Genomic DNA, 16,215 nt, shown 5'->3' with positions numbered 1-16,215 from the left:
CCAATTTCTCATTAACCTTTTCTCAAAGATCTGAAGGTGGAACGGGGCTCCTAAGAGTGACCCCTTGTGTCACTATTCAACACAACGTCAAAGTGAGTGACAGAAGGGGAACATAAAGTTTTGGAACAATATGAGGATTTGTAAATAAAACAGGATCTTATTTTTTGGGTGAACTATACCTTGAAGTCATTACTGTGGCAACTGATACTGACTACACTGTCTAAACAAATTAATCTGATTTAATCACTTACTATACAAAATTACAGTCAGTGTTGACAGTCAGTCCTAAAGATTGGATTTGATAAACAATTGAGATTTATTTGGAGTGCGAACAATGCCTAAATGTTGATGAGGCCTGCATACCTCTGAATGAGAGTCTGGAGAAGACCGTCCAGAATGTCTTTCAGCTTGTGAAACTGTTCAACATCTCCATGGTCCTTCTTCAGCAACATGAGCTCCTGGCTGAGATTACCATTCACCCCGAGCAACTGCTCACACCTGCAATCCAACAGAGAGAGGGAAGAAAGAGAATGTTGAAGTAGTACTAAAGCATGTCCTAAACCAATTTTTACACCTTCATCCAGTTGGTTTTTGAAAACAGCATTATATAATATTCTACAATCCTGTGCATTTGGTTTGGCGGTTGGTGGAAAGAATATAATTTATGTCTAAGTGAATGGCTGAAAGAAGTATATTTCTATTTTTTTTTTACTGTTTTTAAATTATGATTGCATTTCTACACAGAAATAAGCATTGTAGTCACTAAATAGTCACATATATCTATAGTTATAGTTATAGTTATTTCTAAAGCTCACTTGAATTTGTTTTAGAGCGTGTTTTGCATCTGTCTTAGCAGTTTGTTTTATGTTTCACTATGTAAATATGCACAAGACAGACGTCTTTGTGTTGCGCCATGTCTCACTGTTTTTTTAACATCTCGCACATAATTGTGTCAAGTGAAAGAACTTCAAAACTTTTTGAATGCATCTGGAGACACCTAAATTTTGTTCCATTTGCTGCACTGCAACTGCCATCTCATAAACAAGCTTGGACTGAACGGCCCCTTAGAAACAACAGTCACAGGCAGAGGCTAAATGGGTTGTTCTCACCATGTCTGCATAGGACCAAGGTTTTCATCAAATTGCAAGCCAATGGTTGCTCGGTGCTGCTCCCACCTCCAGGACATAATCCTGTGAATCAGACAGGATTGGCACTGCTCCAGAGCACACAAGGCCTCCTGAAGTAGCTTTACACGCTTCTGTAAACACACACAGAAACAAACACACAACAGGATGACAGTTAAACAGTTCCATAACAGGAAAAGTTCACCCAAAAATGAAAATTCTTATTTACTCACCCTCATGTATAAAATCTGTATAACACCCTGTCTACCATTAATAAATAAAAGGTGATGTCAGGCTTAACGTCTGCTCTGTTCCATATAAAGAAAGTGAATGGGGACTAGGACTCTCAAGCTTCAAAAAGGACAAAAAGCACTGTAAAAGTATCATAAAAGTAGTCCATATTACTTGTACACTGCTTTGCATCTCCTTTTGTGTTGAACAGAAGAAAGACAGTCATACAGGTTTGGAAAAACATAAACGTGAGTAAATGTTGACAAAATGTTCATTTTTGGGTAAACTATTCTTTAAAACAGTATTTGTTCTTCAAGCATCCTTTCTCAAACTGTTTACCTTTGCACAAACTGAATAGTTGTACTCAAGTTGCTGTATACGATTTTTTCTAGTGAATTGATCTGGACATTGTGGATCAAATTCATTTGGTCCTGTAGAGAGATAAAACCATTATTTGATATCCTAATGTGTGTGTGTGTGTGTAGTTATGTGAAACTCTATTCCTTGAACATTTAAAGTCATTTGCAGATACCTTGCTGTCAGCTAAAGCCCTGGATGTGATAACTCAATCCAGTGGTTGAGAACAGTTCACTCTTCTTGTGGTTATTCGTGATGTGCAGTACATTTTATGTTCACAAATTTTATGTAAATGAGTAATCTCTGGTTATCAACTACTGTAGAGGACTTGTTTATGAAACATTCACCTAACTGTACAATTTAAAACAAGTGATATTTGCTTACTATAACGTATTCATAAAATTGTCAAGTTGTCTCTGATTAACAGCATGTATCACTTTATGTCCATTAGTATACGATTTGCTACATAATGTTTATAAATCTGTTGTAGGTGTCAGTTGTTTTATGATTGTAAGTATGTCTGTGTACATTGACAAAAACAAACTATAATAGTTTATATACTGTCGGCATATCACAAACTATATTCAATCACATAAAATCATTGGATAATTATTTTGAAACAATCAATAGGCTGTAATTAAAATGCAAATTAAGTTTCAAGTTACAGTATATAATGGATTGTATATATTTGCAAACACTGAAGGCCAACAGTTAGAATATATGTTTGTCACAGATGTCTACGTTTAAAGGAATTGTTCTCGCAAAAAATAAAATATTTTTTTTCTATACAATGAAAGCAAATTCTGCCTAACATCTCCATTTGTGTTTCACTGATGAAAGAAATCATATTGGTTTGGAACCACATGAGGGTGAGTAACTATGACAGAATTGTCATTTTTGAGTGACCTATTCCTTTAATATATCTTCAATGTGTTCCATAAAAAGACTGCTCCATAAGGACAGAAAAGTTAACTTAGCATTCATGAGTTCTTGTTGGTATTTTTAGGTAAATTGTATGAGCATAACATATTTTGTATTGATGTATTGGACCATCAAACAGTCTGCCACAATGCAAATCAAGGTGAGAAATTTTCACAACGAAAATGACATGTTTGCACAGTTTCTGTCCTGACTGCAATATATCAGATGGTTACTGTATATCTTCCTCTTAAAGGCATATTTCAGTTTAGTTAGCCTCAGTCACCATTCACTTTATTGCATCTTTTCTCTATACGATATTTATTGAATGGTGACTGTGACATTTAGCTTAAAGGGATTCTGACATGAGGAATCCATTTTTCCTTGATATTTTGACATATAACAGGTCATTGTACTATAAAAACATACTGTAAGATACAGAACTGAAAACATCATTTATTGAGATTATTAAAAGAGCATTTATTCAAACCAAGCTGCAAATTACAGCTCGTTTGGAATTCATGGAACTTGTGATGTCGCAAAACCAAATACATCTACATAATACTGCCTCTTTAGCAAGACATCAATGCCTATTTTTCCATCATTGCACCCTTGGCCCCACACACTGGTGCTCCGTCAGTCACACAGGTGAAGAGGAGAGAGATGGGGCCTCTCATGAGAAATGCGTCCAAAGTGGACTTACACAGGACACTTTCATGTACATGTCTGGATTTAAAAGTTTTTCTACATACACGTGCACGGCTTTGACCGTTATCATACATCTCGCCCTGCTTTTAAAAGATATAAATCTAAATTGGAGACCCCCATTGTTTTGCTGTTGTGCTGTTTTGAAGGCTTCCTGGACCGTTTTTGTAAACATGAACTGTTTCACAACTTAGATCATTTGTGTTTTTGGCGATCTGCGCCATGTTTTAATAGCGGTACAAATACAACTTTCAAAAAAAGCATCTCATTCTGCTGCTGCCACTGACTGGTAGAAACACATGCCATTCTGCATGTAAACAAACTGGGAAAATGTGAGATGTGAAGACCAGAGTCTCTGCTTTGGCCTGTTGAAACAGGTTGAAGCAGCCCAATGCCACCACCATTGACTGTTTACATTTGTGCATTCAGAACATCTCAGCGAGGATTGTATGTTTTCAGCTCATATTATGAGCGTGATTGCTTGTTGTGAAACAGTCACAGGACCTGTTTTTGCAGGATGGGGCTGTTTAAACAATACTGGACTGCGAATTCACAAGTAAACAATTAAATTCATGAATATTTCATATGACATGACTGTTTGATAGTTTATGGTGCTGCTTGAGTAAAGAGTTTAATATATTTCAATGAAATGTGTTGGATGTGGATTATATGTTATTCCTGAAATGTAGTTTTATAAATGTTGTGGTCTTGTGGAGTTTATTCATTTTCTTTGGATTGCATTTCAAATATGGCTCAATTGGAAGGGCAATCACAACTGTGAGCGTTTACATTGAAGTCTTAAAAGGCAAGGCAACTTAAAACCTAGCGTTTCAGACGGAGGGCCAGTGGAAACTGCCACAGGGTGGAAAAAGATTATATATGACTACATTATTACTATAACTATATGACTATTTCCCTTATCGAGAGGTCTCTCCTATTGCGTAAGTAGCTTACGCTATGGGAAAACTCCGTTTCTCGAGAAATATTGAAGTCTTTATGTAAAACGCATTGCAGCTGCACAGCAGACAGTGATGAGCGAAGCAGCTCGGTCATTGGCTGTGCTGTGGCAACTGCTCGAACCAATGACGGGGCGATTTAGAACGCGCCACCAATGGGGGCGCGCCCCGCTTTCGCGCACTCATAGCCTGCTGAAATTAGCTTATGAGGGCTATATAATGAGCATCCCGTCATTCCGGTTCTTTAGATTTAATCTCCTTCAGCGAAGACCTTCTCTTCGCTGGATCCTCCGGATTGTTGGAGTCTTTCGCCGCCGTTGACACGTTTACAGCGGGACTGCTGAGAGGACGCCGGCACCTTCAGCCGCCTTCGAAGCCTTCTGCTACGCCATCCGGTACGCATCGCATATCCTTTTTCTTCTGCAAGCGTTCCCCCCGCGACGCTTTTTAGAATTAAAAGAGTAATTTTCCAAGGCGTTGTTTCAAATGCCTTCAGCCTGCGCCTCGTGCAGAGGCCCTCTTCACGACGGAGATCGGCACGTCCTCTGCACTCGCTGCCTGGGTCTGGACCATGCAGAAGCTGCACTCATTCAGGGCGAATGCCCTGAATGTGACTCCTTGGGCCTCGCCGAGCTGCGCGCTCGCTTTGCCGTTTTCACCGCAAGCGAGCCGGCTGCCCCCGTGCTGCCACCTCTGTTCGAGCCGCGCAAGAAAAAGCGCCGCTCACAGAGGCTGCCAGAGCACCCCGACTTCGTTGATGTCACGCCGGCTCAGTCCCTGCGTGCATCGCCGCTACCAGATGTCTCCCCGCAGCCGGTCCATTTCACGAGAGCGGACCTGCACCCCTCCAACGAAGCGGTGGGTCTCGTCTCGTTCAGCGCATCAGGGGACGACGATGGAAAGGATGACAGCCTCTCTCTTGACGCTGCATCTGACAACTGGCTCGTTCGACCCCGCGCCATCTACAACAGCGGACACGAGCGCGGGCACCAGTATGGACTCGGAGATCGTCCGTATCCTGTCTAAGGCCGTGGAAGACCTCGGGCTCGACTGGTCTACTCCGGAAGAACCCGCCCGCAGCCGGCTGGATGAGTGGTTCCTGCAGGGGCGCCGGCAGGCCCCCCGACAGAGACCCTCTCCTTTCTTCCCTGAGGTGCACGACGAGCTCACAAGGTCATGGAAAGCCCCGCACTCGGCTCGCCTAAAGCCTTCTTTCTCTTCTTCGCTCTCCTCAGTGGACGGCGCGAGAGAAAGAGGCTACGAGGCAACTCCGCCCCTAGAAGAGACTGTGGCCAACCATCTATGCCCACCCTCCACCGCTGGATGGAAGGCCAGAGCTTCTCACCCATCGAAGCCGTGCAGAACCACATCAGCTCTCACCGGTCGCGCATACGCCGCCGCCGGTCAAGCTGCGTCAGCGCTGCATTCGATGGCGGTTCTACAAGTGTTTCAAGCCAAACTTCTCCACTCTATGGACGAGTCTGGACCTGAACCTGATGCTTTTAAGGACCTGCGCAGTGCTACGGACGTAGCTATATATAGATAGATAGATAGATAGATAGATAGATAGATAGATAGATAGATAGATAGATAGATAGATAGATAGATAGATAGATAGATAGATAGATAGATAGATAGATAGATAGATAGATAGATAGATAGATAGATAGATAGATAGATAGATAGCGAAAAGGTTTTTGTCAGGTAACCTAAAAAATTTGCTTAATGTGAGAACATCTAAATTAACTGGTTTTATTTAAATCAAAGACATCATTTAATATGACTGAAACAACCTGACTAAATTAGGTAAATCCATAGAAAGTTATTTTTAAGGGTCAGTTCAGGTAGAAATAGCTTATTAAATCAACAACTCACTAACTCTTACCTGACACAGACTTAAGCTCCTGATTTTCCCAGTTCAAATCCTCTTGTAGCTGATGAAGATTTTGACGGCAGTTCTGAATTTCAAAAACTTTGAGCACTAGATTGTCCACATCAGTGTTACATTCCTCCCTTGAAGGGAGTGGGGTGCCAATGGCAGCTGGAGGACTTGCAAGCATGGGCTGGTAGGGTGTGAAGCTGGGCATATCCTACAGACAAACACAAAAATACCAAAAGCAAAGACATTCCAAACATTTACATTCCCAACAAACTGATTTCAAAAGGTTAGATCAGGTAGAAATAGTAAACAAAGTAACAATTGCACATTAGCACATTTTACAGTGATATACAGTACTGTACACATTTTTTTTACAAGAAATTATCACAATAAATAATTTTTCCCAAGTGCCTAAAACTTTTGCAAAGTACTCTATATCATATAAAAGCTACGATTTCTGTTCCATTTTCCCAATAAATCACAAATATTGCAGAAAACTTTTGCTTACTTTCAGTCCTAATATTTGTCTTTCTTTCCTCAGAATATCTCGTACTGTTCTCACAAATTGCATGGGTTGTTGCTGAAACACGCACTGAAAAGCAATTCATGATGTTACATAACAAATATTCACATGTCATAATATGACTATTTATGCCATACTTGTTCACAATGTGAAAAAGCTTTAACTCAATATGAAACATGTCACATGTACGTACATGAAGTTATGCATGAAGTTATTTGACATTGTTGTCATTCTTTTTTAAGTTTTTCTTGTTTATATTGCAGTACAATAACTTTTAATTATCTGTTTATTAATAACTCCTTGTGATGACACAATTGACACTACAGTCCTGGAAGTCAAAGGGGGTAATTCACTAAAAATGAATTGCGCACACTAATAGCGGCGTTAATTTGCATACACTGTCTGTGTTATTTCACTAAAAAAATTATGCAAATCACACAATGGCAAATATGTTGTGGTGAGTGCAATTAAAATAGCTTAATTCCCGATTTTGTGGGTCGGTTCTGAGTGCTGTTGGTGGATGATGCAACAGACTAACGCATTCTTGCACGTTTTCCTGCTACTGTACGTCATCAGTCAACCACTGTGATACAGGCATCTGACTTAAAAAAAAAAAAACCAAACTGCGCTGGACCTATGACTGAATATATGGCCGGTTATCTCTTCTATATCATTAGATAAATTACTGCTGCCATGATCAACAGAAATGCACTCGAACATCTCTTTTTAATTAAAATTCTGTTTAACCCCTGCATTCCGAGGTGGTACTATAGCATTATTAATTACCCCAGACAAATAATGCTGAGTTTTGTGAATAAGACGAAATCTATAATAAGCATAATTTAGAAATACAGTAAGCATTTTTGCTGAAAAGAATGATTACTTAAATAATTATATTAGCGCTGAAATGTGCCACACAAAAGTGCCACAACTGCTTAGTGAATATGCCCCATAATCTTTGTAAAAAGTATTTTATTTAAGTATTTTTAACTGATTTTAAATGTCACAGTAGCCTTTAGCATGCCACTTAGCCTGCAAAAAAACTGAAGTGTTAGGAACCATTTTTGTACACACCAACTTTCTGCTGATGTGCTGAAGTTTGACCTTCTCCAAAATATTAGGGTTGCGTGTGGACAAATCCTGCAGCATGAGCATCATATTATCCAACAGTCTTCGAGCCTGAGGCTCCTGATTAATTTCGTCTACATCAAATTTCTCCCTAAATCAAACAAACATCACACAGACATCATAGTCAGTGTTTGGGATTGACAGACGCATTTACATTACTAACAGGTGTGACTCTCGAATTGTCCTGTTCATACAACATCTCAGAGTAGCAGTATGACTCCATTGTAGCCATTGTCAAGTCCATTTTTTATTCACGCAATAGCCTTGATTACCACTTATAAACACAGTGACAGTGATTTAAGTCAATTTAAAACATGGCGAATTACATAATACTGGAAATGTTATTTCATAATGAGCCCAATCAAGGCACAAGTTTGCCTGCAAAAATCTCAATTTACAGTAAGTTGCTTAAAAAGTTAGTTGGGTTTATAAAAAAAACTCATGGGAGCTGCTCCAGTGGAAGACAGCCACTGGATATAAACATCTTTGAAAGAAACAGTTTCAACTGTATCTCCATCTCTGTGAGTTAAAGAGCCCATATTATGCTCATTTACAGGTTCATGATTTTATTTTGGGAGCCTAACAGAATAGATTTACATGCTTTAATGTTCAAAAAACACATACTTTTTCTCATACTGTACATTGCTGCAGTACCTCTTCTAACCCTCTGTCTGAAACGCTCTGTTGTAGCTCCTGTCTCTTTAGAGCGTGTGTCGGAAATGTAACACCGCTTACCATAACTGAGTTTCAGCTCCAGAGGCTTCCTGGGCAGCACATTACTATGCACATTTGCAAATGTGTTACATAATGACGTAGCTATGTCACGGAAGTAATGACTGGACTGCAAACCAGGTGTTTCAGGAAGTTCAGGAACAATGTTTTCTGTGGGAGAGAGTAACTCCCTTTGGCGTGGACTTTGTGCTTTGTAACTTTGCAGACCTTTTACATGCACAAACAGCTATATTACACACTAAAGGAAAGGTAAAATCCCAAAAAGCATAATAGGGCCTCATTAAATAAATCCCAATAAAGGCAAAACATGAGACAAAAGTGTGCACAGTTGCTATCGCAATGTATGACATGACAGATAACAAGTTTTCCATAATGGTTAAGCTCACACAACACAGATTAACCAAACTTGCTATCAAAATGTAGTTTAGTCATTTTAGTTTTAGTCTGCAATTGTCACTCTCATTCATAACTAAAACGTGTGTGAACAATGTGATTGTGATTCAATATGAGAGGACATGATTCAGCTTGTGTTAATCTCTTTCAAAAAAGTCGTCATTTTTATTTGTATAGCATCTTTCACAACACACATTGTTTCAACCAGAGGCGGCGTCAGCCGATTTTGCCGGGGCTTCAGCCCCGAATGTTTTCAGTGTAGCCCCGAATGTATTTTGAAAAGTTGACTGACAAATATGAAACCGGACAATAGCCTATGTAAACCCCCGAAATCATAAGTTGCCTTATTTCATTTACAGCCTGTAAAAATAGACATAGGTCTTAACAATAATCTAGCCTATAGAATAATTTCTTTGCTGTCGGTAGCCTATGGGCTACTCCCTTTCTTCCTCTCTGTTGAATATGCAGCAGGTAGGGGAGGAGCTAGCACAGTCGTTGACATCAACTAACGTTACTTAGTGGCAAGTTAACAGCAGTTAGCATGAAAGACAGCAAAAATGAAGCAAACGAGGCTTTGGGGATTTTTCCGAAAGAAGTCAGTGGGTAAGAATTCTAATTTTTTTTGGTCCTTAAAGTCTGAAGATCATCATCTGGCTGGCTTTCAGCCACAGTAGGCAAGTCATTACCATAGGCTACGTTAGCACTTGGACCAGCATGCTTATCATCGTATTTGAAGATAAACAACAGCTACACATTTCGAGATAAGTGTGCCCATTTCTAGAAAACTGTAGGCTACATAACCTTGCTATTGTTCATGCTGTAGGTAGCCAGGAACACTAGATATATCCCACTGCATTGAATACTTTCCTTGTTTATCAGGTGTTGTTTTCGCTAAGGATAACCAATAAGCATTAACATAAAATGTATGTGTGACTTGTTTTGTGATATTAGCTTGTAGTAAATATACACATTGATTTGATTAAATGGTTTTGTAGAGTGTAGCAAAGATGAGCAACAGACTGAGGAGCAGCAGCTGTGCCAGAATCAGGCATGGAAACTGCTAACAATTAATCAGTCACTTTACTTTAGAGAAAGTTAAAAGTGAAACATTGTTTATCCCAATGATCCTAATGAAAGGATTTTGACAGATTAATTATTCTCATAGAGATGATGAGAATTATATACAGTTTGATGCCATAGTGTGTCAATGAACTTAGACTTAAATCATTCATGTATTGCTTTAACTTAGGATCTTATACATCATTTTGACTATTTATGTCAAAAAATATAAATTATTTAAATTAAATATTTTTTAACCTCACTTTACTCACTATTATATAACTCTTTTGTGATGACTTTATGGTAATGTATATGAAAATTCAAGAATCATGACAGATCTTAGGGCAATCCCACTGATCTGCTCCTCCCAACACATTTTCTTCAATGGTATTTGGTCTACAATTTGAAATATGTAGCACTTGATGAATTAGTTGTTTGAAGCTGATTTGCAATAAGTTATGTGCTGTAACTGTTCTTTTGCATCACAGATGATTCAGGGAGGAGAGAGGATGAGTTAGTCGAGGATAGTATAGAGTGGAAGATTTTGTTTAAAAGTGTGGCTGAAGGACACACAAACATGTGATCATGATTAGGTAATCATTAGATATCAGATGTAAAACATAGTTAGTGCATTACAAAAATGGATACAATTATCAATGTGATATGGGTTGTGCAATAAGAGTCAGTATAGTATGGGTTGTGCAACAGGGGTCAGTGTAATGCGGGTCAGTGCAATATCAGGTTAGTTAGGATATGTGCAAAATTGTGGTTTGTGCAATATAATCGATGCTTTCCAATTTTCTATATGTCTTTTGTTGTCCACTCTTGTTGTTACTGTCTGTTCTAACATGTTGTGATCACTGCTCTTGTCCTTGTATTTCTGTATATAGTCTGTGTATAGTGTATTGATATGTATTTATTAATTTCTGTGTGTTACATCAACCTGCCAGAGGGTCTGCAGATGGAAATTAGCCTAAGGCTATAATCTGACATATTTACATTTGTGAAAATGTTCATTAATATGTATTGTCCCTTTTAATAAAAAAAAAAAATAATAAAAAAAATAAAAAATTTAGGAACTGTAGAAACAGGCCCAGCCAGAGCAAAACTCAAAGAATACCCTCTCAATAAGAGAGACAACATTAAGTGATGAGAGACACAACAGCAAGTGATGAGAGAGACAACATTAATTGATGAGAGAGACAACAGTAAGTAATTAGAGAGTGAAATATAACAAGTAATGAGAAGGACACCAGATACACAGCAAGAGGTGAATAGTGTATGTTGTATGTTGAATGTGTGTGTGTTGAGAGAGAGAGATTAACTGGAGAAGTTCACATAGATGCAAGGTGGAAATTATTAAGCAAGAATACTTTACTAAATAGGTTATGTCATGAAAGCACTGTAATCACTCATAATTCTTTTCATTTGACTATTTTACTTCAAATAATTTATCCTATTTCATATTAACAAGCAAAGACAACCATAAGTAATTTACAAGTTGATTTTCTGAATAAGTGTTAACACTATCAATACAACCCTACCGACCAAACCAAAACCGTAACATTGGCTCAACCAATGGCATACAAACAGAGTGTTCGGGGTATCTGTTTAAAAAAAAAATTTGCAGTTCCATTTGGTGACATTTGTAGCACAGAAGTTGCACATTTTAGATTAAAAACAATGTAAAAAATAAAAATGAACACTCATTTGATGTGTAAAATATAAATTGTTTATGTCAGTGACACCATACCAGTCCTGGTCCTCTATCCATTGGGCCAAGTAGTGCCTGATGTCCAGTGGGAATGTGTCTGGATAGAGTTCATTCAGCGTACAAGTTGGCAGGTACTGTAACTTGCAGGTCATTTGCTCCCACATCGCCATAGTGTGCAAGCACTGCAACAGGATAAATTACAACATTTATTAACACAGCACTGAAAAAACACAACTTCAGTTAACTCTCTTCCTTCTGCCCTTAAAGGGATAGTAAGGAATACAAATTCTGTATGGCTTTCTTCTGTGCAACAAAAATCTTAATGCTGTCTTTTCCATACAATGACAGTTCAATATTAGTGATGCACCGAAATGAAAATTCTGGGCCGGAACTGAAAATTCAGGATGCACTTGGCCGAAAACCGAAAATTACTTTGTTTTTTAATACCCATTTTAATATATATATATATATATATATATATATATATATATATATATATATATATATATATATATATATATATATATATATTTTATAAATATAATTGTATTAATATTATACTTTTTAATTAATTTCATGAATTTAATTAATCTGAATTAAAAAATGACAAATCAATAAAATTATCACACTTTTATTGAAAGTAACACACCAAAATTGGACAGAAAATATATTATAACTATATTAAATATATGATTCTTTATTCAGTTCTTTAGCAATCAACTTTTTTTTTTACCAATTATCAAATAAATGTAATGTTCTAGAAAACTCTAATGATATGCAAAACAGCAGTCGAGTAATGAACTTAGCATCTCTAGGCTAGCATCCTGCAAATACAAAAAGTTTAAATATGCTACACAGTCATTTTAATGAAAACAACACAGAACGGCAGAGGGACTCTATTCTGTTTATGTAAACGTATTTATTCTGTTTATTCCAATTTAATATAAAATTATTGTGCAAAACAACCGTGCAAAACAGCAGTAGGCCTAATTGAACTAAAACCAAACTCAACTGTAAATGACAAATGTAGACTCAAGTGAAGAACAAAGTTTTGCAGGGCTAAACAAATTTGAATGTAATACACATAGCAAATTGGACTGCTTTCTATTTAAGTAAAAGTGTCAGGTTTCTCTTTAAGAACAAAAGTTGCTCAGCTTTCTGGCAACTCAAGAACATGAGATGCTGCACTGAATAGTCTCTCTCTCTCTCTCTCTCTCTCTCTCTCTCTCTCTGTGCTGGTGCTTGGGCAGATAAATACCTGCGTGCAATCCGTGCAAGCAATGGAAAGCGATATTTGTTCATGCGCCAGTAGTCAAGAGGATTGTTGCGTTCGCAATATGAGCGTGAATCGATCGTCTGTGTTCCGCAACTGCTTTCGGGTCCTGGAATAACGTATAACGTGTGAGGAAGGGCACCCGGTGGACTTTCTGCTGCCCTCCTAGGGTAAGATGGTACCCTCCTAGGGAGTTGGTGCCCTACGCAGACTGCGTAGTATGCGTATAGGGAGCGGCGGTACTGCTTTGAAGTATTCCCACACCGCTGACATCGGTCTTTGCTTGGTAGCGCCGTGATTATGATTAGATCGATCGAGAGTGAAACCTGAGTACTGAGGGGTGGGGAGGCATATATATATCGGCTCATATTTTCGCCCTTTTTTCTCTTTCGGCCAAAACAAAAAATGCAATTTTCGGCCGAATTTTCGGTGCATTCCTATATCAATACTCTATTGAGATCTCTGAAAAGTGCAAATCCAGTATCCAGACTGGGACATCCACAACAAAATAAGGTACTTTAGTTGTTGAAAATATAAAATAATAATAATACAGAAAAAAATAAAATAAAATCATAAATCGTTGATGACAGCTCATTGCCTTGTGGATGTCATCTCTACAACAATCAAGCAAGTCTTTCAAGCCAAAATACTCATCAGCACTGTTCAAAATATTGTGGCTGTTGCTTTAAAACAGATTCAAATGTGTTGCATCCACAACGATATCAAGGGAATCATGTAAGCCGCTCGCTATCCTGTCACCAGAGCTCACAGCCCTGTTGACGCGCACACGAACAGAGCACAGTGCAACTTCAGGCTTCAGTTACACCGCGCACATCCGTGTTGTGACAATAGAACCATATTTAGTGCTTATAAGGCAAGATTGATATCTTAAGGTTGCTGGCAAAATAATTTCCAAATAAAGGTGCATCTTAAAAAAATACGTAGATGTTTACACGTTGAATCGATGAATCATATAATTGGTGTCTTGGTGATTTGATCGATACATCGATCCAGATTGATGGATCATTACACCCCTAGATAAAAGTAGTCAATATGACGTTGAATCATGCATTTTGTTGTCATGGTGAGGAATAGATCCATGGACGCAGATGAATGCAGCTCTGAATGACAAAGGCACCATTAGCAAGACCTAGCGCATGGACGGATCAGGTGGAAGCGTGTTTTGGGACCACACTTATTTTTTGGCTCATGATGATGTTGACTGGCTCATGACAATAAGTTAGGTTACATCTCCTGATGTTTAGTGGCGTTTAAATCTTCTAGCGCAGGGGTTCAAAACAGGCGTTCAAAGGATGCCTGGGGGTGCTGAGGGAAATTTTGTAAAGAGAGGGGCATTAGGTTACAAATGGGGGCTATTTATCGTTCATGTTAATCAAATCTATCAACAAGATCCTGTTTGCATTAAAATGTGTATCTAGACTCCGTTATACGGGTTGGTATGCATTTGTCCCACAGTTCATGTGATTCTGAAGTCTAGCGACACATCTTAAAGTATCTGGTTTAGCAGCGTCAAAATCACAACACAATGCACCTGTATGGCTCTGTAGGTGGATACGGCTCAATGAACAGAGCAGCGTGAGTGAAAATAAGGTAAGTTTTTACTCACAGACCAGTCTCAAGCTCTTAAACATGCACCTCTGATCATTGTAGCACTGCGAGATGCACGGCATGAGACACGGAAACCAGTTGAATTCACCACACTAATAGCATTTTAGGTAGAAATTGATTCATAATACATATTATCATATAATTTCTTCAGCTCTATTAAATTTGTCAAAGGACACATTAGGGGAGTGAGGGAATATAATACATACAAAGTTACAACTTTTAAATGTTTATATTTTATATTTATTGTTTTTACTTTACATGTGTTTAGAGTATGCCTATTATTTGTAATTAAATAAATTCCATAATTTTTTTGGAGAAATTATGTTATCTAACCACGGTAGTGAAGAAGATCCTTGCTTCCATGTGTTTACTATGGTCTTGTTACAAATACAACTGTTAAAATATTAAAATCAATCAATAAATAAATATAAATTTTTATAAGGGCAAATGCAAATACACTTTTATTTATGAAATAGAAATGCATAAATCCCCCCCAAAAAAAGGCTAAAATATTTTTTTCGAGTGTAAGAAAATATAATTGATTTTATTTGCCTTCAGAACACATTTGAATCAATAAGAACCTGATGAAAGGAGTTCCAACTCAGTCACACTGTAATTTAGTCACATAAATTAGTTAACATAAATTAGGGGGGAAGGGGGGTGAAAGAATGGGGTAGGTAAATGAAGAAGGGGGACGTTCATCAAAAAAAGGTTCAGAATCATTGCTCTAGCACATCTTCACGACAGCATGTGAAGTGTGAGTGTTGCCACTTTCTGGAGCTATTAATTAGTGCAAATAATTCAAGATGTGAGGTTAAAAAAAGGTCTGCGAGCGTTCATGGCTCAAGCTCTCTGCTGATGACAATATTTGCGTCATGTGTCCTGTATGCAGATGCTCGGCATTCACATCTGACCCAAGTATTCTTTGGGATTCAGGCTTAAACCACATTATAGTGTGTGGTGGTGGCATAGTGGGCTAAAGCACTAAACTGGTAAGCAGAAGGTTCGATCCCCACAGCCACCACCATTGTGTCCTTAAGCAAGACACTTAACTCCAGGTTGCTCCGGGGGGATTGTCCCTGTAATAAGGGCTCTGTAAGTCGCTTTGGATAAAAGCGTCTGCAAAATGCATAAATGTAAATGTAAATGTAGTGTAAAATCTACGTCTTCATAAATGAGGCCCCTGGTCTTTATGAACTGTTACTGTGTGGAAAATAGCTGTGTGAAGATTCTTAAAATGTTTCCCTTTGTGTTCCTTGGAAAACAGCATACGGGTTTGGAATGACACAAAGGTGAGTAAATAATGACAGATTTTTCTTTTTGGAATGAACTACTGTTTAATTCTCTTTATTCATTATATCAAATATACACCTGATTTAACAATGGTTCTATGCCACAGGTATTACGAATTTGAATAATTTTTTTTCTAGGTTTACATATTATACAGGCACACAACCTACACATGCATGCATTTAGGACAAAACACAGATACATGTATATTTTACAGAAAGATTACTAATTAATGACTTTTTTTTTTTTTGCAAAAGTAAGTTATTTATTTTTAAGAGCTTATTCATAATTCAAATCTGACAGC

General features: G+C 38.0%; 2 protein-coding genes across 2 annotated transcripts in view; one reads left to right on the top strand and one right to left on the bottom strand.

Annotated features, from left to right (window-relative positions):
* zgc:158263 (ceramide kinase family protein) overlaps window positions 1-16,215 on the top strand; it is an 867,176-nt gene that overhangs the window by 332,322 nt on the left and 518,639 nt on the right. The window lies entirely within an intron of this gene.
* The window catches only part of LOC127618397 (signal transducer and activator of transcription 5B-like), a 54,335-nt gene that overhangs the window by 18,853 nt on the left and 19,267 nt on the right, over window positions 1-16,215 (bottom strand). Inside the window, exons 2-8 of the mRNA XM_052090824.1 lie at window positions 11,759-11,901; window positions 7,768-7,912; window positions 6,679-6,762; window positions 6,177-6,381; window positions 1,695-1,786; window positions 1,110-1,258; window positions 364-498 (exon numbers count right to left, since the gene is read on the bottom strand). Of these exons, the coding sequence (XP_051946784.1) occupies window positions 364-498; window positions 1,110-1,258; window positions 1,695-1,786; window positions 6,177-6,381; window positions 6,679-6,762; window positions 7,768-7,912; window positions 11,759-11,889 (941 nt within the window). The 5' untranslated portion in view covers window positions 11,890-11,901. The remainder of the gene's footprint in view (window positions 1-363; window positions 499-1,109; window positions 1,259-1,694; window positions 1,787-6,176; window positions 6,382-6,678; window positions 6,763-7,767; window positions 7,913-11,758; window positions 11,902-16,215) is intronic.

Source organism: Xyrauchen texanus, chromosome 25 (genome assembly GCF_025860055.1).
Source record: "Xyrauchen texanus isolate HMW12.3.18 chromosome 25, RBS_HiC_50CHRs, whole genome shotgun sequence".
Classification (NCBI taxonomy): domain Eukaryota; kingdom Metazoa; phylum Chordata; class Actinopteri; order Cypriniformes; family Catostomidae; genus Xyrauchen; species Xyrauchen texanus.
Note: the sequence above shows the minus strand (reverse complement) of the source record. Positions and strands in the feature narration are given on the sequence as shown.